Below are 27,805 nucleotides of genomic sequence, written 5' to 3'. Positions count from 1 at the left end.
CCATCCATCCATCCATCCATCCATCCATCCATCTATCCATCTATCTATCTATCTATCTATCTATCTATCTATCTATCATCTATCTATCTATCTATCTATCTATCTATCTATCTATCTATCAATCAATCAACCCATCCAGCATAATTTTATACTAATCCGCCTAGCTGTCACATTGCATAATCACTATATCGCAATATAGTGTATTATAATTTTTTTTAACGGTGGCAAATATGATACCCATAACTTGGATGTCTGTCTATCCTATCTGAGTCTCTGTCTTTAAACAAAATAGCCAGTTTGATCGAGACTGTTTTATTAATTGGTATTCAAGATGCATTGAAAATCTTTTATTTCGGTTCTTTTTTCTGATAGCTTTGAATTTTGTTTTGGTGTTTGGGGATGTTGGACTTTTCCCAATAAAACTGCATTTCAGCTGTAAACAAACACCTGTCCAACTGATATCGCATGTTCTTTCTCTCTCTTTACACGGTATTGCCGGGGGAAATTTAATCTCATTAATTTGTTATCATTAAAAAATATAATAGTTAAAAGCCTTAAAATGATGTACAACGATGTGCAATTATATGCCATTTAGTGGGAAACCATACAGGGATGTGTGTGCGATGGAACCCATTTCTTAAGGAAGCTATCCACAGAGATAGAGATATATTTGACAAAAAATGTCGGAAGCATTGCAATCTTGACGCCAACCGTACCATGGCGTATTGTTGGTGCCTAAAAATTTCTCTCTGCCGGAAGTGTTGACCCATTCTCATGGCTCGTGGTGATGCAAAATGCCTTCGTTATGGAAATATGACAAAATTTACAAGATAAAAACCGAGCGTGTTAGATCCCGGAACCGTACCACGATGTTACAGATTCTCCCAAAACGTAAGATTTCCTTCAATTTATTTATGGGATTTTAAAATTAATTACTAGTAATTAGACATTTGCTCCATTTTCGATAATTAAACTGAAATTCAATTTCAAACTTGTTTGTTAAATATAGAACTACAAACCATCACCTCCCTATAGAAATTGGTAAGTGGAACAATACTCTACGTGAAGACCGCAAATGCGGCTTATGTGAAGCCAATCAAATTGGCGATGAATTTCATAATGTTTTAGAATGTAGTGCACTGTCACGTGTAAGAAAAAAATTGTTTAGTAATTATTATCTTAAAAACCCAAACATCTTAAAATTTAGAACACTTATGTCATTTTCAAATCATGTAATACTTATGAAAATGTGTACTTTGATTAGAAAAATATTTGATTTGGTCGGTCATTCTACGTAACAACTATAACAAATTCATTGTTTACTTTATTCTGTTTCTTTTTGTAAATCCTGCTTTTCTTATACTTTTGTATATAATTCTTCTGCACCTCATGTAACATTATATGTTATGAGTGAAATAAATGAACTAGTGGGGTTTTTTTTTATAAAAATTTTTATTTACTATTATGTATAATTTATTGACTATGTATATTTCCTTGCAAAAGTTTGTCTACAATACATTGTACATATTTAGCCATTCCATGTCCGAAGAGAACAAAAAAAGCTTTGATTATACATAATACATATGATATAATTCTTAACATAACTAAACTTTCCATGTGAGCTTTTAAGTGGTGAATTCAGATAATGTACGCCGTAAACAAGGGTTATAAGTGGAACAACGTTTAGTTTACAATTAACTAGCAATTTTGAGAGCTCAATCAAACAAAATTAAGGTTTTCTCGTTTAATAAGTTTATATTTTCAGATACATTTCTATCTAAGAGAACATATATGGTGAGAGATTAGAAATCTTTTTCAATTACACCTGTTTTTGGAACATGCAAAATATTCATTTAGATAAGTGCGCTAAAGAGGATAATTAAATCTCTAAAGTTCAGTTCAGTTTATTTTCACTCAACACCATATAATGGTACAAGAGGTACATAAGAAGAACAAACATATTTACATATATACAATATAGTTGTAAAGTTCAAGTAAGTAAGTGGGGTGAACGAACAATATGATTAATTTTTGAAATAAAGAAACACAGTTTTCTTAATGTGATATAATCGACTGAAGACATGATTTCATAAAACTTTTTAGTGTTAGGAGAAGAACAGTAATATTTATCTAAAAACTGACTTCGTAATTTACTTAATGCCTTGCATTCTAATATAACATGAAATTCATCACCAATTTTGTTACAATTACACAAATTACAATAACGTTTACTTCTTTCAACAATACCCCACCTTCCTATTTCAACCGGAAGATGATGATTTGTAGTTCTAAACTTAACTAATATTTTTCTTAATTTACTGGGTAACAAGAGTAAGTAGCGTTCACATTCAAAATTTGTTTTATAAATTCTATATATAACACCCTTAGTCGATTCCTGAATATCGTTATGCCATTTTTGTAAAAATTGATCTCTTAACCTTTGGTTAATAGTTGTCTTAATCCAACTGGAGTTATAATGGTACGATTCATGATCACACCATAAATTTGAAAGCCCACATTTATCTAAAACATTTTTTAAAGAGCATAGCCATGGATTTAATATTTGTCCCTTATCAAAAAGAATACGTACATACATATATATGATTTTGCTTAACTTGTTTTCACTGCTATTGATTATGTTGGCCCAGAATGAAATCATTCTAGTAAAAATGGTTATATACAGAGGAAATCGTCCAGTTTCGCCATATACCATATAACTAGGTGTACAACTTTTCAGATTAAGTATATGTTTCAAATATTTTAAATGGACACGTTCAATAATTTCAATATTTTCATAACCCCAGACTTCGCATGCATACAATAAAACTGGTACAACAATTTTATCAAATAAATCTAATTGACACTCAATAGGTAAATTAAAAGTTCTTATCTTCCTTATAACTCCATACATTGATTTCTGTGCTTGCTCACATAGCCGTTTTTTTGCTTTGAAAAATGAACCTGTTCTTGAGAAAATTACACCGAGATAATTAAATTCCTTAACTATTTCAATAGGTAAACCATTATATGAAAAGACATATTTGGGTTGACGACCTTTAGAAAATACAACAATTTTTGTTTTACAAATATTAACAGTAAGTTTCCACGTATCACAGTATCTATAGAATTCATTAAGGGCAAACTATAAATCGTTTGCAGACTCAGCTAAAATAACAGTATCGTCTGCATAAAACAGGATAAACAATTTTAAATATAAAAAAAGTTCCTTTTCAATTCCCTCAGTAATTGTAGACAGTCCAGTTATGTTTTTATCTAACAAATAATCTTCTAGATCATTTATATACAAGGAAAACAAGAATGGAGATAAGCTTTCTCCTTGTCGTACACCGACATTACAAGTAAAAAGATCAGATGAAAAACCATTAATACATATTTTTGATTTTATACCTTTGTACATGTTTTTTATGTATGTAAAACATTTACCATTTATTCCACTTTTAAGAAGTTTGTACCAGAGCCCATCCCTCCATACTGTATCAAAAGCTTGTTTGAAATCTACAAATGCACAGAATAATTTCTTTTTACTGTTGATCAGTGTGTGTGTTAAAAACTGCAGAACTAGAATATTGTCAAGTGTGGAAAACCCTTTCCTAAATCCCGCCTGACTTTCTTTAATAAGTGAAATATCATCTGCAAAATGTTCAATGCGTGTTCCTAAAATATTAGTAAATACTTTCCCTAAGCAACTTAATAAAGTGATTGGTCTATAATTTTCTGGATTAGATGGGTCACCCTTATTTTTATATATTGGTCTAATAATGCCTATTAACCATTCCTCTGGGACAATACCAGTATCAAAAATAATGTTGAACAAGTTTTCATACAGTGGTAAAAAATTCGACATTGTAGTTTTAATGTGTTCGTTCATAACATTGTCATAGCCAGGGGCTTTGTTGTTTTTTAAACTATTAATTGAATTCACAATCTTTAAAAAGATACACGAATTGCATTAGATAGAATTATCATAGGTGTGTAATTGATTTAAAAGCTTGTCTTAATGAAAAAATTGCAATAAGATTTATTATATCAAGTGAGTTGAAACCATACTTTATCCGAAAGAATGGGGTGTTTTATTATTGTCGTAAAAAATAAAACACATATCTCATCGTTTTTAGCGGGGGTTTTCAAGCTTCAGTCAAGAAAACTTATTATTCTCATTCTTGCATTCAAGAATTTTATAAATTTAATTGATTGCATGGTTTATAATTGGTAGATTATTGAACAGAAAAATGTTCAAAACCTTTAATAAATATATAAACAAACTAGAGCAAAGCTCGTTGCAAAGCAACGAGTGGGTCTTCCGTTAATGTCAAGAGTAAAGCTTGATGTTCCTGCAAGAAGCAGAGTGTTTAAATCAATAACAAGAGCAACTTAAACTAAAAGATGAAAATAAATACGAATGATACTATGTACGAATTAACAAAAACCTTAACGATTCTAAGAACGACTTAACAAAACAATAATTCTGAAGGTGTCAAAGTACTTAACAAAAATCGAATTATTTTTGGTACGAGTTTGAACTTTACGCTATTTTTGAAACCAAAAACGAAGAATCAAAATTTCCGAAAAATCAATTTTTAAACCCCGATATCTGTTATGCATCATCCGATTTAAAAAACGGATTTTAGTTTTGTACTCATCATGAAAATTACCGTAGGTTACATGTTTAATTTTTAATATTGAAAAAAAAATGAAAAACTAAAACAAGAGGCAATTGGGCCACATCGCTCACCTGAGGAACAATAGGTATGATAAAATCAGCTTAATGGAGTCACAATGCAAACTATCTGGACAATGTACAATAATACATGTAGATCCTGTATAAATAAAATCCATTTCCCCCCCTTAATATTCTTATGTTTATAATCATTAGTTCCTTTTCTAAAAGGATGATTTTATATTGATTTTATAGTCATATCGCATGTTGAGTATTGCAGTTCTCAAAAAGATCCTCAACAATAGTTTATATATATGGGATATAAACCTACATCAAACTCTGAACCTTCTTGTGAGGCCAAAGAACTGTCCTGGGGCCAAAGTCTTAACAATTATAAAGAATCATCTGGCTGATTAGTTTCTGAGAAGAAGATTTTTAAATATTTACTCTATATATTCCTATGTTAAACTTTGACCCCCCCCCCCCCCCCCACCCATTGTGGCCCAAACCTGACCCCGGGGTCATGATTTTCACACCTTTGTATCTACACTCCCTGAGGATGCTTCCGCAAAAATTTCAGCTTTCCTGGCTGATTAGTTTCTGAGAAAAAGATTTTTTAAGATTTTCTCTATATATTCCTATGTAAAAATCCATTCCCCCATTGTGACCCCACCATACCACCTAGGATTATGATTTGAACAAACTTAAATCTACACTACCTGAGGATGTTTCCACTTTAATTTTAGCTTTTCTGGCCTAATAGTTTTTGAGAAAAAGATTTTCTCTATATATTCCTATGTATAACTTGATGTGTAACTTGATCCCCCTCTTGTGGCCCCTCCCTACCCCCGGGGACCATGATTTGAACAAACTTGAATCTACACTACCTGAGGATGCCTCCACACAAGTTTAAGCTTTTCAGGCCGAATAGTTTTTGAGAAGAAGATTTTTGAAAAATACCAACAAATTTTCAATAATTCTCAATTATCTCCCCTTTAAAGAGAGCGTGGCCCTTCATTTGAACAAACTTGAATCCCCTTCACCTAGTGGTGCTTAGTGCCAAATTTGGTTGAAATCTGCCCAGTGGTTCTTGAGAAACCTGACCCCGGGGTCATGATTTTCACACCTTTGTATCTACACTCCCTGAGGATGCTTCCACAAAAATTTCAGCTTTCCTGGCTGATTAGTTTCTGAGAAAAAGATTTTTTAAGATTTTCTCTATATATTCCTATGTAAAAATCCATTCCCCCATTGTGACCCCACCATACCACCTAGGATTATGATTTGAACAAACTTAAATCTACACTACCTGAGGATGTTTCCACTTTAATTTTAGCTTTTCTGGCCTAATAGTTTTTGAGAAAAAGATTTTCTCTATATATTCCTATGTATAACTTGATGTGTAACTTGATCCCCCTCTTGTGGCCCCTCCCTACCCCCGGGGACCATGATTTGAACAAACTTGAATCTACACTACCTGAGGATGCCTCCACACAAGTTTAAGCTTTTCAGGCCGAATAGTTTTTGAGAAGAAGATTTTTGAAAAATACCAACAAATTTTCAATAATTCTCAATTATCTCCCCTTTAAAGAGAGCGTGGCCCTTCATTTGAACAAACTTGAATCCCCTTCACCTAGTGGTGCTTAGTGCCAAATTTGGTTGAAATCTGCCCAGTGGTTCTTGAGAAACCTGACCCTGGGGTCATGATTTTCACACCTTTGTATCTACACTCCCTGAGGATGCTTCCACAAAAATTTCAGCTTTCCTGGCTGATTAGTTTCTGAGAAAAAGATTTTTTAAGATTTTCTCTATATATTCCTATGTAAAAATCCATTCCCCCATTGTGACCCCACCATACCACCTAGGATTATGATTTGAACAAACTTAAATCTACACTACCTGAGGATGTTTCCACTTTAATTTTAGCTTTTCTGGCCTAATAGTTTTTGAGAAAAAGATTTTCTCTATATATTCCTATGTATAACTTGATGTGTAACTTGATCCCCCTCTTGTGGCCCCTCCCTACCCCCGGGGACCATGATTTGAACAAACTTGAATCTACACTACCTGAGGATGCCTCCACACAAGTTTAAGCTTTTCAGGCCGAATAGTTTTTGAGAAGAAGATTTTTGAAAAATACCAACAAATTTTCAATAATTCTCAATTATCTCCCCTTTAAAGAGAGCGTGGCCCTTCATTTGAACAAACTTGAATCCCCTTCACCTAGTGGTGCTTAGTGCCAAATTTGGTTGAAATCTGCCCAGTGGTTCTTGAGAAGAAGATGAAAATATGAAAAGTTTACAACAACGACAACAACAAATTGTGATCAGAAAAGCTCACTTGAGCCTTTGGCTCTGGTGAGCTAAAAACAAAATAAAGGAAACATAATTGCATACTTTTATTGAAAAACAAATTTTCACAGCTAACAATTCTAAATTACTTTAAACAGCCATAATTTTGTTTGTTATAATTTCTTATCAAACACAAACCACAACAAGGCATGATGCTTTCTTAAAGTTCCATTACAGTAACTGTTCATGAATTATCCAATTTAATTTGAATTACTGGTAAATAGTCTGTAGAACACATTAGGAATATGCATGTGGGCAGAGGTGACAGGTTAACCTCAAGAGCTGAAAAGAATCAACAGGTAAAAACCATGTGGCCACCAATAGCTGAAATTAAAAAAATCAATAAGCTGTGTTAATACATGTACCGGTACTAATAATAGCTGTGTTTACATTAATTAACATATGCATAGTATTTCTGAAAAAAAAATACACTGACCATGCAGTGTAATTAGTATGACATATCCCGATACGTGACATTAGATGGCACAGGACAGTTTTTTTGATACATTTCATTGTAGCCTGGGGACGTGTGTCTTTGGAACCCTGTAACTAGAATTTCCTCAGTTCCCATTCAGCACAAATACCTTTAATTCACTCTTTATAAGGCCAATCACCAATTTCTGAAGAAAATTACTAGTCAAAACCTGTAAAATTTTTCTACATACTGGTTTTTATGAGATTTTGACCCTTCCATATTTTGTTAATTTTTCATGATTTTTCAGCTTTTTAGACCTCCCCCAGCCAATTCCCTGCAAAGGGTTGACCTTCCGCACCATGTGCATGTTGCACCATCACATGTCAGAAACTTACCGGTGTATAGTTTATAATGCCCCATCTACCTACTTTTCATGTTATTTACCTTCCCGTCTGTAACTTGCATTTTCACTGTCTAAAGTCAACACAACAGTCACAGCCGCAGGTTTCGCATTTTACTTCTGAATCTCATGTACCTAACATATGGGGCCTACATATTGAATATCAATTTCAACAAGAGACATTCCTCTAACTAAATGATAATCATTAAAAATCATTTCATGAATTTTAGCAACACTCATAAGCCTTCAAGTACAGCAACTCTCAATTTTACAAAAATATTGATGGGTACTTTATCCGAAACTGTCCCTTGCTACCTTTAACTTACACTAACATTCTCTGAAAAGTCATCTTGTCTTAAACTTACAAAGCGTATGCTATTCTGAGAAAAAGTATACCTCATTTTGCCAATTCCATTAAGGATTAAGAAAAATATGGCCAGTTAAGTGAACCCAGCATTTCCACTTTCCTCTTTTTAACACAGATTCATAGGGCTCTCCATAAATAAAGCATCTTTACCTAATCTTATAGAGGTCAACTGTTGTTCAACCTCCCTAAATAAGAAACCTTATTCAAAACTACATACATATACATGATATTATCATGACAAAAGCATCACATATCACTCAGAAATACCCTTACATGTATACCCTCCCCCTATTTGTTGATTTTCCAAAGAAGCATTAGTTTGAACACTTTAACCTCATATTATGAAACTTGTGGCAATTCCCTTGAGTCAACCATCACTGATATTGAAAATTGATCTTTTCTTCATAAATGGATGAAATGTAACATTTTTTTCACAAAAAGACATGCCGCAATACATGTGATTTCTTGTTTTCATGAAACAGTAAGCTTATAATCATATTTAGTGAATTTCTTATTTATTCTGGTTTCTAGTCTCCTTTTAACTTTGCTAAAATAGTAAGACCTACAAGTGTGATGTCTGCTCTTAATTAAAATGAAATTCAAACACAACCGGGTACCTGGGGACGGATGAGAATTCCATGATAAATGTTCAAATTTTACATGTTTTCCTACATTTTTTATGTATATATACAATAAAAGGGTAAAAATATGTTGTTTCTTGATCGTTTCGAGAGTAATTATAATAACAGATGTTATTTCAAGGTCAAATGTACATTTACATATCCAACATGTAATGGAGACAATTGGAAAGAGGGGGTGGCTTTTTGAATTCTGTAAATATATCTAAAATATCACTTTTGGATAGGAAGGAGCAAAAACTTGAGTTTTTTTTTTACATATTGTATACTTTGATAACTGCATTTGTCTACATGTGAATTTTATTTGAAAGAAAAATATGCTGTTGAAAAAAAATTGAGTTATATAAGTCAGGTTGCTTAATGTTATTTCATGAAATCAGACAGCAAAATTGCTGCAAATTTATAATTTAAATAATTCAATTGATCAAAACTCTTTTACAGTATTAATTCTTATCTCGGTAATTAACTTAAGCCTATTAATTGTCATCAGGATAGAAAATACCTACTTTCTAAGCCAATTTACTCTAGTGGTGGTCATTCTACACATATAAAAGGGATTTACTTCCCTTGTATATAGCTAATAAATCATGTAATGACATATATAACCAACAAAATCATCCATTTTCCAAATTTTGGTACAAAATCCACTCAAAATTACAGTAAAATGAGAAATCTGAAAATACCATGTAGTCTTGAAACTTACACTAACATTCTCTGAAAAGTCATCTTGTCTTAAACTTACAAAGCTTATGCTATTCTGAGAAAAAGTATACCTCATTTTGCCAATTCCATTAAGGATTAAGAAAAATATGGCCATTTAAGTGAACCCACCATTTCCACTTTCTTCTATTTAACACAGATTTATAGGGCTCTCCATAAATAAAGCATCTTTACCTAATCTTATAGAGGTCAACTGTTGTTCAACCTCCCTAAATAAGAAACCTTATTCAAAACTACATACATATACATGATATTATCATGACAAAAGCATCACATCACTTAGAAATACCCTTACATGTATACCCTCCCCCTATTTGTTGATTTTCCTAAGAAGCATTAGTTTGAACACTTTAACCAAATATTATGAATTTTAAATGCTTCTATTCTGATCAATTGAATTTTTAAGCAGCGTGAAATTAAAACCATCGCAATTGATACTTTTGTAAAAATCATGAAATTTTAACACGGTGGAATTAAAACGACTTACAGTATTTCGTCCGAACAGTCTCAAAGTATAATTTTCTGCTATACCATTTTTTATTAAATGCATTCTACTGGGGTTTTTTTTTGCAAATTTTAGCGAGGATTTTTTTCTCTTTTCTTATTAATGACAGGTTTTAAAAACAATATTATGTTTAGTATGTATAAAATTCCATCAACAATTTTACAAAGCTTTGGATTTTAGTTGCACAATGAAAAAATGAGGGATTGCACGATAATACATGCTCATTTTGAAATTTAAAGCATTGTTGATTTCTTTTCCTAGATAGAGATATGCACAAAATGATGTTGCTCTGTGATGCTTTGCCAAGATTAAAAGCATGAGAGAGAGAGAGAAAGAGAGGGAGAGAGAGAGAGATCTGATCGAGGCACATGTAGTAAAAATTATTACATACATTTGTCTTTCTGTAAAAATTGTTTACAATGTAGATGTGTTCTGCATGTAAAGTTTACCTAAAATGAATCAATAAAATTCAATATATATAAAAGATAAACTAATCTCAAAGAATTTACAATGGTTCTGTGAAATAATCAAATCTTGAGAAGAATGTTTTTAAGATATCAGGGAACATTAACCTAAAATCTGAACTTAAAGTTCTTTTCATCTTGCACTCTGTTTTACATGCTCTTTCACAGGCGATAATCATATATAACGGCGAGCCAGACAAAAGTTCTAATTTTAATTAGACTGAATATTTACCATGTCAAATATATTTATAAGCACAAGCCTGTCGGAGTTCTTTAATTCATTAATTAAGTGGAGGTGATATGGTAAAGATCTGCCATATTCAAATATTTAGGGTAAAGTTATCATCATGCAAACATGCACTCTAATTACAACATTCTACTCTTGTGTGCCTTTGGACCCCCACCCCTTTTAATTGCACTGTTTTACAGTGTGTGGTGTGTTGTTCAATACAAATTAAGACATACATATACATAATAATAAATAGAAATTCAAAAGATTAGTGTGCAAAACATACACATGAAAATACATTGAACAGATAATATCCCGAGATTTCTCTGACTCAAATGCCCGCTTTTATATTGTTACGCACGTCAAAAGCGGAGTTTAGAGTCAGAGGAATGTCGGATTAGATTGAAAAGTGCACAAACACTTTGAAAAGAAAAAGTCAATACGACATATTTTGTATTGAAACATACCTTTATAATCTGTCACACGTTAGTTGAGCTGAAATTTCCACTATCGCCGTCTTGCAGGACATCTTCTGACACACCGCTATCAGCTGTTGTTCGCAGTCAAAACATGGCGAGTTGACATGGTGAATCGTACGATATTTATTTCGATTAAAACTAATAAGACTAATAAAAACTAACAACCTAATTATCGACCGAATTAACGAAATTGTTTCAATAAACACTCTGATTAACTATATAAAAAAGGAGTTCGGTTTTATGACCTGTACGAAATCTTTTCAGCAGGAGTTACTTTATGTGTGAATTTTGCACTATTTTTTAAACCAATAACGAGGAATCAACATTTCCGGAAAAATCAATATTTAAACCCCGATATCTCTGCAATGCAGTATCCGATTTTAAATCGAATTTCAGTTTTGTATTTAGCTTTGCAAACTATACAATATGCATATAATTTTATGTTTTTAATAAAGTTTTATGATCAGTACGAATTGTTACAGTAGAAGTTACTTTCAGTGTGAATTTTGCACTATTTTTGAAACCAAGAACGCGGCATCAAAATTCCCGGAAAAATCAGTTTTTAAACCCCGATATCTCTGTAATGCATTCTCCGAAATTTAAACGGTTTTCAGCATTAGATTCAGCTTAAAAAGCTCTACAAAATACGTATACGTTTTTTGTTTGATCAAAAAATTCAATTTTTCGAAAAATTTGATTTGCTTCCAGTTTCGACCGGAAGTGACGGATTTTTATTATATAGCTTCATTACAGAGGTAAATCGACCAAATCATAACCATTGAAAATTTCAAGCCTCTATCTTAAAGCGTTTTTGAGAAAAGTCCCGGACAAAATTACTTTTTAAAATTTTTAAAAATGACGTAACGTCAAAACGGAAGTGACGTTGTCTTCAAAACTTTAACATCTTTGAGGGACGATTACTTGCTAAAATCTCTGGAAGTTTCATTGAAAACGCTTGAAAACTTTTTGAGTTATGAAGCAAAAAAGGAGTCAGAAAAAAAAGAAAAAGTATAATAATAATAAAAAGAAACCGAAGAAAAACAAAAGGGTCTTCCGTTGGAAAACGGAAGACCCTAAAAAATAATGATATCGCTGTTGTTTTTTTTCATTGAAGCTTTTATTGAATTAAAACGAATCTCTGAGAACAAAAAAGAAAAATTGAAAAAGTTTGTGAATTTTGTCGCTACTTTAAAGTGTTTTCTAACTCACAAAAGAAGATTTTTAGTGTACTTTATTAGACTTAGCGCTTAGTTTCCCTGGTTCGCCTTTTCATAAAAAAAACGCCAAAGATCCTATTGACGTTTTGCTTTAATCATTCACTTGTATCTAAGTTCTTTTTTAATCTTCAGTTGACTTATGCCATATATTTTTTTATATATCCAGGCTTTCATTCTGCTTGCAAATATCTGTTTTTGATTGATTTGTAACGTTGGTATTGTGTTTAGATATAAGTTCTGAAACTTGTGCCCAGTAGAATCCCATTGTAATAAATTTAAAATAAAACATGTGTAAACCAACTTAAAATTTCACCAACAATACAAGTGTTTCTCACTGCATCAAGATGCCTATTGTGATAAGTGAGGTAAATTTAGCAAGTTTGAAGATGATTATGTATGAACGTGTATGAACCAATTATTGACTATAAAGCCTCCTTAATTTAACATAGATTCATTGAACCAATAAAGTTACTCGCATAGACACTAAAATATATCATTGTGTTTTACCAAAGTTCCAAGTGGTCTTGTTTCCTTTTTGACGAAGTGGCTATATTAATTGATTTCATTAGATCCTATTTCACCCTCTTTAATTTGAATACTTTTATGTAAATTCACTAATGTAAACAGTTGGCTGTGTTAGGTTAAACTTGATCAATGACGGCATAGTGGTCGCGGCCATTTTTAGACCATATTAACCTCATTGAGAAGAAGAGCTCCCTATCAAAAACACATTTCAGAACTCAAATATTTGGAGTTCTTCTTTAGTAAAGAATAGTTTTTAGCTAAAAACTTACAAACCATATCTAAAAATATAAGGTAGATTTGATGGGCTATTTGTTGAGAAACTAGCTTCCTTAATTCGTATATATATGGAGGAGGTAATTGATTTTAAATTAGGAATCTTAGATATATCATACATGTGAGAAGTAAATATCTCGTACGTCAAACTGACTCACACAGAAGAATCTTCCGTTTTTAACCCCCCCCCCCAAGCCATGTCGTGAAAGAAGAACACGCCTAGAGAATATTTTGATCATTTTCAATTTTTTTTGTTTGAATAAAATTTTGTCACTTACTTCTAATATTACTTTCGCTATGGGCACCCAGAAATATGATGACGCAATGACTGTTGACTTCTTGGTTTGAACATATTTTATTGATAATGGGAAACAAGTTCATTCAACTGACTAGTTCCTCTCCTAATATAACATGAAAAGAAATTTTACATGTAACTAATACATACAGTGGTAGAAATATTTGTTTCTAATTCCTACAGTGGTACATGTATAACTAAGTTTAGCTAATACATAATGTGATGTAAGTAATTGTAACAATTAGATCCAGTGGTACAAAATGAAATTATTGTAATTAAAGAATTACCACGCAACATATATTTTATTTGAACCTGCAGGTTTCATCTATGAGTTTGTGAACAATAGCAAACAATTTACATTTAAGGTCCAAAGACAATTTTTAGTAGCCCAGAGTAACAAGTTGGGATATATTGTGTTTAATAAAGGTTATTACCAGCATTAGAATTTTTTCTGCAAACAAAGAAAAGGTTATACGAACGCATCCTCTATTTTTTCCAAAAAACAAAGAGAGCTATCTATAATGTTGCGTCCGAAAGCATAATTAAGTAAGCAGTTGTGCCTTAATTTAGTGTGATTATATTGTATTGTATTGTTTATTGGTCAACAGCTGTACAGCTCATAGACATATACATTGTACAATTAATATACACATGTTACAATACATATACTGGTCACTTGGAAAAAGGCAAGTTTATACATGAAATTTTCTGAAGAAAAGCATTCTTAATATATTTACCTAAATTGCACAAATTCTTTACATTTTGTGTTGACAATAATAGAATTAATTTAAAGACAGAGGGTTTAATATAATAAAACTTCTTAAGGAATTTTTCTTTTAAGTTACAGTAATAGGGACATTTCAATATAAAATGATATTCATCTTCTATATCTAAAGTACATAGAGGACATAAACGTCTTTGTAATGGAACATTGTTATATCTGCCAGTTTAATACAACGCTTACCAAATGTAAACATATGAAGGTGATTTTGAAACCGGTATATTTTGCTGCTACAGTACGTTAATGGACAGCATCTAGTACAAATGACCTTTAAATTGTTCAAATGCATCTAGGGATGTCATATTGTCTTTTGTTACGGATATTGTATTTAAAAATGTTATTTTGAACAATTTCGCGTGAATATTTTATATATCAAATATAGCATGCAGTAATTTTGGTTCGTGGCGCCTACTTTTTTAAGTTTCCCATCCTGTTTCTGAATAAAATGGTTCTCCATGAGACTATAAACGATCCTTTCTGCGGATAATAGGACTTTTCAAGTACCGGTATTTCTACTTCGTATAACGTACAGCCATTTCAAATCAAAGAAGAATATTTCAAGCCGTTGACAGGCCTTCTAAATGGTATGTTCAATTTAGAAAGTTTTCCCTTCTCCCAACTGTAAATTTAAGTTTTTTAAGAAGACTTAGTTTTCTATACGCACTGTTTACAATACTAACAACATATTCAGACCAATCGAGGTTTTGTGACAATAGAAGACCCAAAGGACGATGGACCGAAAAAGTCTATCGCCATGAAAAAAATATTTGAGGAAAAGGGGATTTCTTTCTAATAGGTAAAAATACAATCTTTGTTTTTGATGAATCATATTTAATTAAGAAGCCATTTGTTTGGTCATTGTTTTAATTAATGAAATCTTTTTGTGATCTATCATTTAAGTGCCTTATAAACCATTGAAGAAGGTTACCAGATAAACCTGAATATTATCAAAATGTTGATTTTTATATAATTCCTTTGTTTTTAAAATTGGAGTCATTTGCTGTCGATTTCTTAATTTCTTTGTTTAAGGATTGGATTCCTTTGCTGTTTATTATTCATATTGTTATCAATGGTCAAGTATCTGGTCTGTTGACATCAGGTTTTGGGGAGGCTAAGTTCACAGACTGAACATTTATAATCGGCCAATATGCTAATCAGCTGTTTGTTACACGTATAAATAAAATTGGGGAGGAGTCAGGTGTATTTCTTAGACAGACGCCCATAGGTGACCTCTAGATTTTCTCTAAATCGGTAAGTTTCATCTCTCTCTCTCTCTCTCTCTCTCTCTCTCTCTCTCTCTCTCTCTCACACACACACATTAGTATGAGGTTTAAATTAGACTTATCTTATTATACTTTTGGAGAAAAGACTGCATGTATCTATAATATGATGCTTGGTTTATTCCAATAGAATTGTGAGTTATTACGCACAGAGGACAAAAAAATTAATTAAAAATGATCCCACCAAAAAAAACCCTCTTAGTGACTCAAGTTTGTTATTGTTATAAGACTATCAATTACATGTAATATGGACTTGCTAACAAATAATTAGTTCCGGGTTTTTAACAAAAAAATCTACTTCATATATATATTTTAAGCTATTTTACGTTTCCTTCTCCGCATAAATTGCATAATAACACTCGATGAAGTCTTGTTTTTTGTTGTTTTTTCATATTTTTTATTTTAGGGTTTTTATTATTACTGTTACTTTTCCTCTTCCAAAATGACTGAAAATTACGTGTCTGTAATGAATAGTCGCTTAATTATTTTTCGGTTTTGTAACGTATATTTTTGATGAATTATCAACCTCAAATACTTAAAATCAAAATTAAAAGAACAAGTTCCGTAATTTGGAATTGAACATCTTCACACATTACGCCATTTAATGTCACAGTTATACAATTTTGCTAATCACCTATAAATTGCAAAAAATGTGATTATAGAATTAATGAACAATGAGAGGAACATTTTCCATAGTAATTTATTTTGAATCTTGAGTGTTTATTCATATTATGTAAGTTTCTACTGAAATGTATCTATCAATTATCTAATTTAGACGTATTTTTTAAAATTTGCTACCAATGAATGTAATGACACCAACAATTATTTTTATATTAGTTTTTTCTCAGTGTGTAATATTTTTAAAACTGTACGTATTAGTAGAAAAAAATCTTAAATATGTCACCATTTAATTATAATGCCATATCAATAAGAGAAGCCAAACATTGATTGTTATTTCCCGGTAAACAAGAAGCGCTTCATTGCTATCAAAACACGGGCCCCCTTCTTTTGTTTTATTGGATCACTACTGTTTTGACAGCGATTCTCCCCTCCATTGTTTTTCTATAATGTTAGTTCCCTGCCCCCCCCCCCCCCCCAATTCAACTCCCCTTTAACTTCACCATTTCCAGCACGCTTTATTCATTCTTTGAGAGAATATTGCACAGAGACCACCACAGAGAAAATTGGAGGTAATATTTTGTACTAATTTTTGCCCAATATTGCCCATAAATTCCCCAAATTGATTTTTAGAGTTATTGAACAAAGTTATTAATGTAGATTAATTTCTTAGACACTGTGAGTTGACAAAAAATTCATGTTAGATTCATAATTTTATTGTAAAAACTAAAATGGAAAAAAAAGTTGTTTTTTTTTAAGTTTTATATGTAAACTCCCGTTAGTCATACAATCTAGATGTTCTGGTTGAAGCGAAATGAAATTATTGTCGCCCTGTTGTTATGTGGTATATATTCCTTAGCGGAAAAAATCGGGGTTTTTTTTATTTTAGAAAAAATTATTATGATTTTTTAAATCATATATATATATATATATATATATATATATATATATATATATATATATATATATATATATATATATATATATATATATATATATATATATATATTATTGAGGTTTAAGTTACATGCATAATTCATGATAGCAGGTTTTGCCAGCAAAGTAAAATTTTATGAGATACAGCTCACATTGCTCCATAAATTATGGTATTCATATAATTTTATGTGTACTCATAAATTATATATGGTTAATCCGATAATGGCCAGTGACCTTTGTCACAAAATAGGTTGAAGATACTCTACATGTAGGTTTGATCAGTATTGAATTTGTCAATTAGCTATCAAACATATATTACTAAAAAAAAACCATTTACTATGGAATGACAAGTCTAAAGGAGAATGCATGTAGTTATATTCTTACACGCCGAAATAATATATATCCGATTATCTAACTTTTACAAGATGTTTTTAAAGGGTCATTGTGACCAATTGCGCTGTGTATATTCTTAATCATAACGAAAATTTTTGAATAAAGTTTATAATGGAATAAGAGTAATTTACAAATAAATTATCAGTTTTGAAAACTCCTATTGAACCCATTGAAAATCGTTGAAATTCCCACCAGTTGAAACTCGTGGTCGATCAAAGCCGAGTTTTTCCCAATAGAGTTTTATATACGTGTTTCATACTTATTGTGGAGTGAGGGGACCATTGACAGTTGTTCAGACACCTGTTCATTTAATACATTGTAGCAGCTGACAAGTTCCACCTAATCAACAAATTTAATTCAGAACAAACATACTGTGCAAAGCACGGCTTTCACAAAATAAAAATAAACTCACTAATGTACATGTATCCTTTATGAAAAAAAATAACGGTTTTATTGTATGAAGTTAAAATCGGTGTAAATTTCTATCATTTAGGCATAGTCTCCTATATGATCACTTTTCTATACCTTAAAAAATCTTAATCGATGGGAAAAAATAAGGAATTTATTCTATGTACCATTGTTTGTTATAATTATATAAGTGAAATGGGTGGGTTTTTAAAAAATTATTTTGTCCATCTCTCACTTAAATGATAATCGTATGTAAATTGTGTTAATCTCTGTTTGTCTCTGGGGTGTCATAGGCGCAATAATCACCGGACAGTGTATATTCCCTGGGTACAATATATCTTGAAGTCTAGACAGCGTGAATCTATAATGATGAGAAATACCAGAGTTCAGAGTCATCACTGGTCGACTATATGAATAGAAAGACCTTTGTTTGGATGCGATAGATTTACTTTTTTTCGGGGGGGGGGTGGGGGTTGGTTGGTGGGTTCCTGCAAATTTATTCCAGAAAATTTGTGTAACGCACGTGCAGCGTCTTCCCTTCTCGTGTAATGATGAGAAAATTAAGTTATACATATATTGGATTATCTTATCAACATGATAAGGTTGCTTCTATTTACAAGAAGTCTATGAAAAAATGCAATCTCGTTAGTCTAATGGAGAGTTAAGCATTATGTATTTGATTAGCGTGAAGTTAGCCTATCGAGTCCACCTTTTGTACTACTTACATCAAAGGCGGGGGGAGGGGGTGATTGGACAGCAATTCACACCCCGTAACCGGCTTGTTTTGTGACCCATTGTTAAGTAATAAGTGGCGTATGAAAGTGACTGATAGACTTAACTTTATAGTCCTCATTAAGTTTATCGTTTGTTTATTTATCTAATCACGTTGGCCCTGTAATAGATATGTGTGATGTTTGTTCATGACTCGGTACTCCATCTATATACGTGTACGTCGTGGTAATCGGAAATCGATTCAATCCGGGCTATAGATATACATATACTGGGATATACTGGAATGCTCTATCACTTGTTCTTTCTGTCAATATTTATCACTATACATACATTTTTTTAAAAAGAGGATTTAAAAAAAATCTTTTTCAACTAACTGGAAAAATGCAATTATTTTAGGACAACGTTTTTTAAAAAGTTTTTTAAATTAAAATTCATCGAAGGTGATGTAAACAAACAAATAAATAAAAACTTCATGACCAATCTTATAAAAGTTGAATGAACAGGAAGACAGAAGAAAATTGTGATATTTAAAACTCATTTACTAGTATGTTATTCTAATAGGTACACAAAGAATCGTATATTCTAATTTTTAGAAACTCTGAATAAAAGCGTAAATAATAGAATGATTCGTATTTTAATTATAAAACCAGACTGAAACTACGAAGAACCAAATTATTTCTTAAATTTTGAAAAATTATTTAAACTCTTCAATACAAGTTCCGAACAAACAGAAGACTGTAACGTTACTCCGGGTAAAAAATGGCCAAAAATAGCCCGGATTTCTTAGAAGACTTTCATGTAACAAACCATAAAGGGCAAAATCAAGAAATCCAGAAAATCTATGATAAACCCTTGAGCAGCTGTTGAAGCACAATTAAAACGATTTCGGAAATGCTGAGACCGGGCTGCAAGTGTTCACAAGCAAATGTTTCCTTTTTCCTTGCGTTTTGCTCAAAATAAAACCAATGTCTTCTTCCTTAAAATTGATCACCCAGCAAAGGGATGATGGCATATAGGCGTTCTTCGTGTGAGCTGACAGCGAAAGAGTTCGCAAGAAATCAAAGATACTCCTACTCTTATTATTGCATGTTAAAGATTTCTACTATGAAGATTTATGTCACTAACATTTCTGAACCAAATTCACAAAAATAATTTTAACTAAGATGTAATAAAATTCTTAAATATGAGAAAGATGTTGCAAAAATCACATTCAACAAAAGCTATAACAATTCTTATAAAATTATTTTTGGGGACTAGTTTGACACACACACACACACACACATATATATATATATATATATATATATATATATATATATATATATATTAGGTTGAAAACAATATTACACAAATCTAATAAAACATTTTCATATTAGTTATATATATATATTTTTCATATTTCACAGAATTGGCAAACATGATTAGAAAGTATTTTTCCGTATTGAAAAAATAACTTTTAATATTTGAATTGCGAATTTAATTAAACCATCATCAAAATAGTTTCAAAAGTTCGATCATTTCCAATTTATATTTTTTTCTTCAGTCTTACCTCGTCTATTCCAACGCATTGACTTGAATATTTTCCCCTACCACAAATTACATACCAATTCTACCAGGGTTATATAATCTAAGGAAAATTCTGACAAAGTCTCAATTTAACCAAGCGTATTATACCAAATTATGTAATTCACGCCATTAGCTTTTTTGTATATTCTTGATCTTCACGACCTTCCTTATAATTTTTTTTTTTGCTTCCAATCTGTGATTAATGTTAATTCTAAAATGCATGAATGATGCAGTACAAAAATATCAATTTTCTGGTTGAATCAAAGTATCCCCCATCACTCTCGAGGGCCAATGGACAGCGAACCACTATGGCTCCGGTATTTCGGTGATTTATTTTTCCGGATACCTATTAAATCGACCAGTTCAAAATCATTCACATATACATTAAAACTCATTTTATATGTAATTCAAAGAATGGAGTTTCTAAAAATTTTATCATATTGAATAAACCTCATCATTAAACATAATAATAATAAAAAAAAGAAGATACATGTATCTAGTAAGGGGAGATAATGACCATGATTCAAAAATGAAAAGTTTTCTAGGTTCAGGGTGATCTTGCAATGCTGTAAATTGGCACTTCTAACTTTTTTCTTCACATTTCTATTCTTTTCTATTCTATTAATTTTATAATTTCAAAATCACATGTGCTGTAAAGAAATACACACATCCCTTGAATAAAAGAAAACACCCCGCTTAATCCTGCCCACAAAGTTATATAGTTATTTGATCATATAAAGAATACCTTCAAGCGGATTTCCCATACAACGAAACATTTTGCTAATCTAAATCAATTTTAGAATTCTTTTTATTTAGATTCAGTTCTTAGAATTATGGTGGAAGCAAAACGGCGAAATTATTTGCAAATTAAATTATCCAAGAAGTAAAATTCTGAAATGTATAGCTACTATAAAATATTTTTCTTGAGAGCCCCAAATGTCAATTTTCATTTGATTTTACAACATGAATATTTTATAAAGGTTATTTTCTTTGTTAACGTTTGTTGATGCATTGGAATACCACACTTGAAGAAAATGAATATGCTTGTTAATAAATTTTCATAACCATGATGTAAAGCACGCGCGCTTTGGCGAAAGTCTCGAGATAATCTTTATCATTTAATTTCAGGACAAATTCGCTAAGCGTGTATCTCACTAGTACGCCCGATTATTTTGCCGATATTCTGATTATTACTAGATTAATTTAAACGTTTAAGAAGTCTGGCGGGTGGAGAGTCGGGCCTTTATGATAAGCCGCCTTCCTCATTAGGTTCTAATTTAGTGAAATATTTGCATAGAATGAAGGCGTCCCTTTCTCCCCCTTGATCAGTGGACTGTGTTATTCTTTGCGAGTGGTAAAAATCCTCTCAAAATGATTGTTGTCAAAACATCAGTTTGTCTGAGTATGTGTACACACACCTTACTGTATGTGCTCCCCTCATAAACCATGTCCCCTTCAACACACACATATAATATCACCTGTAATCTTGCGAAGGTGTTGATGCTATTGTTGACTTATTAGCCAACCAAAGGGATTAACAATGTACTATAAACATAATAAATGACCATCTATCTATACCCAATTGTTTAGAATAACCACTAATCAGCTTTGTAGGTGTATACAGATCTAATGGACCACCGCAACCCCCACCACCGCCAAAAAATACCTCAGTAGAATATGTAAACATCATAAAAGACGTCCCGAAAACTATGATAATTCGATTTGTAAACATTCTGCTACAGTTGATACTTTTTTTTTTCGCAGCGCCACTCTATAAGCAACGCTCACCGATAAATATATACGGAAGTATCATTGAGTTGCGGTCTCCACGCCCCCTGGTGGTCCTTATATATAACTCACTAGTTTTCAACTTTTCTACTTACGAACTAACTTAACAAGGATAAACAGTAACTTTTTGATGCACCTCATTTTTTGATATTTGAATAAGCAAGGATATTTGTATTTAGAACTTCGTTATTTGGTAAGTGGTTTTCCTGTTTGGAATTATTTAATGTACATGCATGTGTATGATTAAATGTTTTTATCTGTGCATTTCGGTTCACATGATAATTATATTTTTTAACAGGAAACTTTGGGGATTTATCTCTGAGCTTCTATTTTACCAGATTCTAAATTGATTTTAGAAATTAATGCGGACTTTAAAAATTAATGTGGAGTTTTATATGCCTATGTGGATATTTATTTACACTAATGCGAATAAGGGATAAAAAAAATTTGTGTCAGTATTAATGAAAAGAAAACAAATTTTTAGTATTTTTGAAATCAAATATTGTGAAACTCAGTTTTTAATAAATAAATGAAATATAAGTAATAGATCCTCCACAAATAATTTTTAACACGTATTGAAAAAAAAAAAGAATGTGGGGATATCTGTTTTGATATGTTGTATTTCATTAACAAACTATATACTGGTTGTAAATAATTAAGACTTAACTGGTTCCAAAAATAATATGACGAGGATTTTAATACGTAAAAAATTATTGAATAAATTGCATTAACATTTTTTTTTAATACATTTTTTGCAGATTTCAAGTATGAGTAGCCCAGTCAGTGCTTCGTACTCCAGTCTTTTCGACGTGCGTCGCGTGGACGATACGCCGCCATCACGACCACTGTTCTCCATGACACACCCCCTCTCCTACACGCGCGATATGTGGAAATGCTACCCCTACAATGCCTACCAAAGCCTCTACGGCAGCTATTATTACGGGAACAGCAGTGCGTGCCTGTCCCCGGAGCAACTGATGCTTGCAACCCCCAGCCAGCAGACGACCGGTCTCGATCTTTCCCGATCTTCTTCCAGTTCACTATCAGACGACAACCTCTCGCCTGGAAAGCGCTCTTTTTCGGACTTGTCGATAGAAGGTAAGAAAGGTCTCTTTCAGATGTTTGTTGTACGGTAAAATTCAAAATTAAATGAAAAATACAATAAAAACGTGTAAATATTTTTGCCAATATTATACGGTAATCTTATGAAGAAAACAAGAAAAATGTTAATAAAAAGGGAATACAAAAGTGTTTAATAAATGTGCTGCAGGAGTAATACTTGGATACAGAGTTGTCGAGGAAATTAATAACTGAAAATAAGAGTGACATTGATTTTTACCATCAAAATATCGCATATTTGACATTTTTCGTGGGCCTTCTTAATATTATACGATTTTTACTTTATTAAACCTTGGCGACATGAAATATTATTAATTTATTTCATTGTCAAGCTGTAATAAGTCGGTAGCAGTATTTAGTGAAATTACAAAATCTTTGTTACGGCGGGTGCTTGGTTGACTTCCGATGGTTTAAGTTTAATGTCACCCCAGGAAAGATAGATTGAATCATTAAGTGATTATGGAAGGCTTCTTCAATGCCCCTCCTCCTCTCTGTATTAAAAATGGCGGCAAACAGCCTAAAAAGCGCGCAGTTTTTGCCGAAAATGACCATTTTTCGCGTATCTTATTCCAATCTTTTTTGTTTTTCCTGAAAGATAATTGAGTGTATCAATCAACTTCCTTGTCCGAAACGTTTTCTTAAGTGTAAATATTCCCCAAAAAGTCGTTCAAAAGCGTATACCCCCTCTATTTTCAAGATGGCGGCTGCATGTTTTCTTGTAAATGCAAACTTGAAATATTAAAAATAACAACCAATGAAAATAATTATAAATTGTGATTTAAAGTGACGGACACCTGCATAATTGCTTGCGGTTTATGTTACAACTTGATAACAATATTTTTGCTGAAGATAAGGACTACCAACGGATCTGAGAGAAGAATTTTAATGTATTCATAGGAAATTATTTTGAATGAGGGAAACTTGTCAAGCAGAGAGACAAGTATTCATTGTATAGCATTCTGTGTCATGTACACTCCAATTCCCGAGGGGAATTCAGACTCTGTAATGCAACACGGACAGATCTCTGCACTTGAAAGCCTTAGATCCGCCATCTTGTTATCACGAATACTTTTGCTTATACAGTGCAGCCTATTATAGTTTTGATTTCCCGAAAATAAATAAAGTGTGTTAAGTATTTTTTTTTAAATTGACGCATTTCATATAAAGTTGGATCATTACTTTGCAACAAAATTTATGTTTCATTTAACAAATTTGTATTACAAAATGTAAGACTAATATTGTAGCATTATATAATCAATTTGAACCCTTTCCAATATCTTCCTCCAAAAATAGGTAACAACAAATTAAAAGAATGAATAATTCCATGTTAAACCTAATTCGTGAATAATTTAGTAGAAATTCTGCGTAACATACATTTGAATTTTGATTAACGCTTTATATTACAGAGGAGAAGAAGTCACCCAAGCCATTCGACTTTCATCATATGGCCGAGTCAGTGATTCGAGAAGAAGAGGAATCAGGGTCCAAGTCACCCATCAACAAAGACCCCCTCATCATCAGCCACGCACTGGAGTACATCACCTACCTAGAACATGCAGCAAGGTACGCAGTACTTGTCCATATAATAATTTTATATACCCAATACTGGCCATTAATAACATTTCACATGCATGGTTTTAAATTTTGCAAATAATTACACTAAGTGGTAAAGGATCTAAGCTTATAAAAGAGGGGAAAAAATAAATGATAAAAAAAATGAACAAGATTTTTTTTCTTCTTGATAAATCTAAAGGGCATTTCGTGAACAGGATCTTGACAACTGTTAAAATGTAAACAAATTTAGAGTTACCTACTCTTGATTTCAAGGACTTGATATGTATTTATAGAGGAAGTAATATACATCACTGATTTACTCGCTTCACGCAATATCTTGCGGTGCGGTAAAATCGACTTCAAATTCGCGGCTTTCCCATGTGACTACCGACATCCTTCAGTTTTCCGTATGGTGTTCCCACATGTATGATGTAGCAAATTTTATGAATCGTTGCGGAGTTTGTCGTGGAAAAAATATCCGCATGCACCCAACACGGATATATGTTATCCATTTAGAATAATAAAAAGAAATGCACGTGCTTGTGTTTTATGATGTAATTACTTTTTTTTTCAGAATGCGTTCATTTATGCCTATCAAATTTCCTATACATCTACCAAAATGTGGATCCACATTAGAGCGAAGAGGAAGGAGACACAAAAAGTAAGAAACAATGCCCCAAAAAGAGAACGGAAGCAACCTTATATATTATTTGCGCTAAAGACAATTTTTCATGTACAAGGCTTTTTTTATGTACTCTGATGATTGGGTTCTTCTTTCTCTAGGCAAAAGAAGGAGTACATCTGTAAATTCTGTGGTCGCCATTTCTCCAAGTCCTACAACCTCCTGATCCACGAGAGGACACACACAGACGAGAGACCCTTCCCATGTGACATCTGTGGAAAAGCCTTCAGACGCCAGGACCATCTCAGAGACCATAGGTATAAGCTCTTGCCAAATAAATTCGTGTTTTGTTTTAAGGGGGTGCGTGGGGTTGTGGACCTTTTGACCATGGTTCTCAACAAATAAAAAGTGTTTCGTAAAGCGTTTTGCTTGTAAATTTAAAAAAGAATTAATGTAATGCTGATTGAACATTAAAATTTCAGTTTGAAAGGGACAGTTATGTGAATTGATAAATAATATTTTATTTGGTTTAGGTATATTCACTCAAAGGAAAAGCCCTTCAAATGCGTGACCTGCGGAAAGGGGTTTTGTCAGGCCCGAACCTTAGCTGTTCATAAACAGACGCACGAGGTAAATATCTGTAGCTTGAAAATTATCTTGGTATCTGAAAATTTATTTGCATGTATATACTGTACTGAAAATGATAACATTTAGTAATAGTTTTAACCACACATTTAATTAACACATCTTTTGTTTCAGCAGGTTTCGTAATGGTTGTGCACGTGAAAAAATAAAGGGTGTGAAATCCATTGGGAAGGTCCAATGTCATGTGATCAGATATCCCTCCGCGCGGGAAGATTCGGACTGTTTTTTTTTTTGGTGCACGATGGTTGTCTATAAAGTATTTCCCCGGAAGTTGAGGATTCTGTTCCTGTCTGTGAACGCTTTTCCGTTGAGCCGACAGATTAACAGTGCTGCTAAAAAGTTTTAATTTGTTTTTACATCAAATTGTTGTTAATGTTGATGTCTTTGTTATCTTATTTACTCTTGTTTTTGAGCATTGTTGTGTATGTGTTGTGTCCCCAAATACCGCATGTGGTTGCATGCATATTACATACAAAACATTCCAAGAAAGAGAGGAAAGAAAGAGAATGAGTGAGTGACTGAGTAAACAAGAGATATTGTATATATATGAATGTTCAATATGCAAATAAATTATAACCTATAATGACCAAATCCTAGTTTGTTTTGAGTTTTTTGAGGATTTTCGTCGGAAAAGAAATCTCCTTATACATTCATTGAGCAAGCATACGAATACGGAAAGATTTTTTAAAGTTGTTGCATTAGATTTATCCATGTACATGTATATATACAGCAATGTCACTGTATGTTACATGCATTTGCAACATCGTCAGCATAATTTTTATAAACATTTGCGAAAGAGATTTAGAGAGAGAGAGAGAGAGAGAGAGAGAGAGAGAGAGAGAGAGTAGGCCTGTGCGACACTTTGTACAGTTAAAGTACCTGTGAATGTACATATCCGTTCTATCGGTTTAAACAGATAAGTCAATATGAGTTGTAACATGCTGAGGGGGAGCACAGGAAATACTTAAGACAAAGAAAACCCCAATACAGTTCCCAAAACTACATCCGAGGGGACCCACGATTACTGTGTTATTGTCATGTAAAGTGAATTACATAAAATATTAAGAGTAGCTGTTATAGTATTACAAAGGAGATTCTTATCCGCTTTGGGGAAAACAGAGGATAAGATAAAATTTTATATTACATGTATGTACTTGTATGAAAAAAGCAATGTCAATCACTACATATGCATAAACCTTTGTTTATAATCATGCATGAAAATGTGAACAAATCTTAAATATCTGTATCCGAAAATGACGTAATGTTGTACCTTCATGGTCAATCGGAAATGCTTACTCATTTGTCACCTCAAACTCTCCTAGCTAACAAAGAATTCGCTGAAATTTTATCGAATTAAAGTAGCCAATTTTCTGATAACTTATCAAATGTACACTTGTTTAGCCGTTAAATTTTCGTCATTTCAAATCACTTCTTAAGAAGCAGACCGAGTTAATGTCATGTTAAGAGAGTGACCTGCGTCAAAATCTACTAACCAGATTGACTTATCGCGATAACGTATTTAATAAAGCTCATCGGTAAACGTTAAACTGCAGGTTCTTCCAAAAATTAACCATTCACACAGAAATCATAATATACTAGAAAGAAGTTTCATTCAAGGACTCAAGGCAGTAAATTGCTGATATAAAGCTATTGGCCAAGTCTCCGGTTTTGTCTACAACATAAGTCTAAGTGAAAATTAACAACCAACAAACGCTAGCGAATCCCTCGAAAAGTCTGAAGATCATGGCCTACTTCAGAAATGAAATGAACGCGAATGACACTTCGGTTTATTCAGAAGACAATAAAA

General features: G+C 32.3%; 1 protein-coding gene and 1 long non-coding RNA gene across 5 annotated transcripts; one reads left to right on the top strand and one right to left on the bottom strand.

Annotated features, from left to right (window-relative positions):
• Positions 1 to 732: 732 nt before the first annotated feature.
• Positions 733 to 26,581, top strand: LOC128155486 (protein odd-skipped-related 2-like). Of its 4 annotated transcripts, none has more exons than XM_052817237.1 (7): positions 733 to 891; positions 22,817 to 23,156; positions 24,584 to 24,740; positions 25,306 to 25,392; positions 25,515 to 25,670; positions 25,887 to 25,983; positions 26,116 to 26,581. In XM_052817237.1, the coding sequence occupies exons 2-7, from the start codon at positions 22,826 to 22,828 to the stop codon at positions 26,122 to 26,124; spliced, it is 837 nt and encodes a 278-aa protein (XP_052673197.1). In that variant the 5' UTR covers positions 733 to 891; positions 22,817 to 22,825; the 3' UTR covers positions 26,125 to 26,581. The 4 variants fall into 4 exon arrangements, with proteins under 4 accessions (XP_052673197.1, XP_052673171.1, XP_052673189.1 ...); XM_052817211.1 differs by having other exon boundaries at positions 734 to 891; positions 26,113 to 26,581; XM_052817229.1 differs by lacking the exon at positions 733 to 891 and adding an exon at positions 15,501 to 15,588 and having other exon boundaries at positions 26,113 to 26,581.
• On the bottom strand, positions 7,062 to 12,166 carry LOC128155505 (uncharacterized). Its single transcript, XR_008239610.1, has 2 exons — positions 11,235 to 12,166; positions 7,062 to 7,353 (listed from the first exon to the last, which is right to left on the bottom strand). It is a non-coding gene; the product is annotated as an uncharacterized LOC128155505 (long non-coding RNA).
• Positions 26,582 to 27,805: the final 1,224 nt, after the last annotated feature.

This window comes from Crassostrea angulata, chromosome 1 (genome assembly GCF_025612915.1).
Source record: "Crassostrea angulata isolate pt1a10 chromosome 1, ASM2561291v2, whole genome shotgun sequence".
In the NCBI taxonomy this organism is placed as follows: domain Eukaryota; kingdom Metazoa; phylum Mollusca; class Bivalvia; order Ostreida; family Ostreidae; genus Magallana; species Magallana angulata.
The sequence above is the reverse complement of the archived record's forward strand: the minus strand, read 5'-3'. Positions and strand labels throughout refer to the sequence as shown.

Excerpts from the sequence above, each read along its gene's own strand:
- LOC128155486 (XM_052817211.1), top strand. The coding sequence starts at position 22,826 with ATGAGTAGCCCAGTCAGTGCTTCGTACTCCAGTCTTTTCGACGTGCGT. Across the intron at positions 25,393-25,514 it reads AGAGGAAGGAGACACAAAAA|GCAAAAGAAGGAGTACATCT; the intron begins GTAAGAAACAAT and ends TTCTTTCTCTAG. Across the intron at positions 25,671-25,886 it reads GACCATCTCAGAGACCATAG|GTATATTCACTCAAAGGAAA; the intron begins GTATAAGCTCTT and ends TATTTGGTTTAG.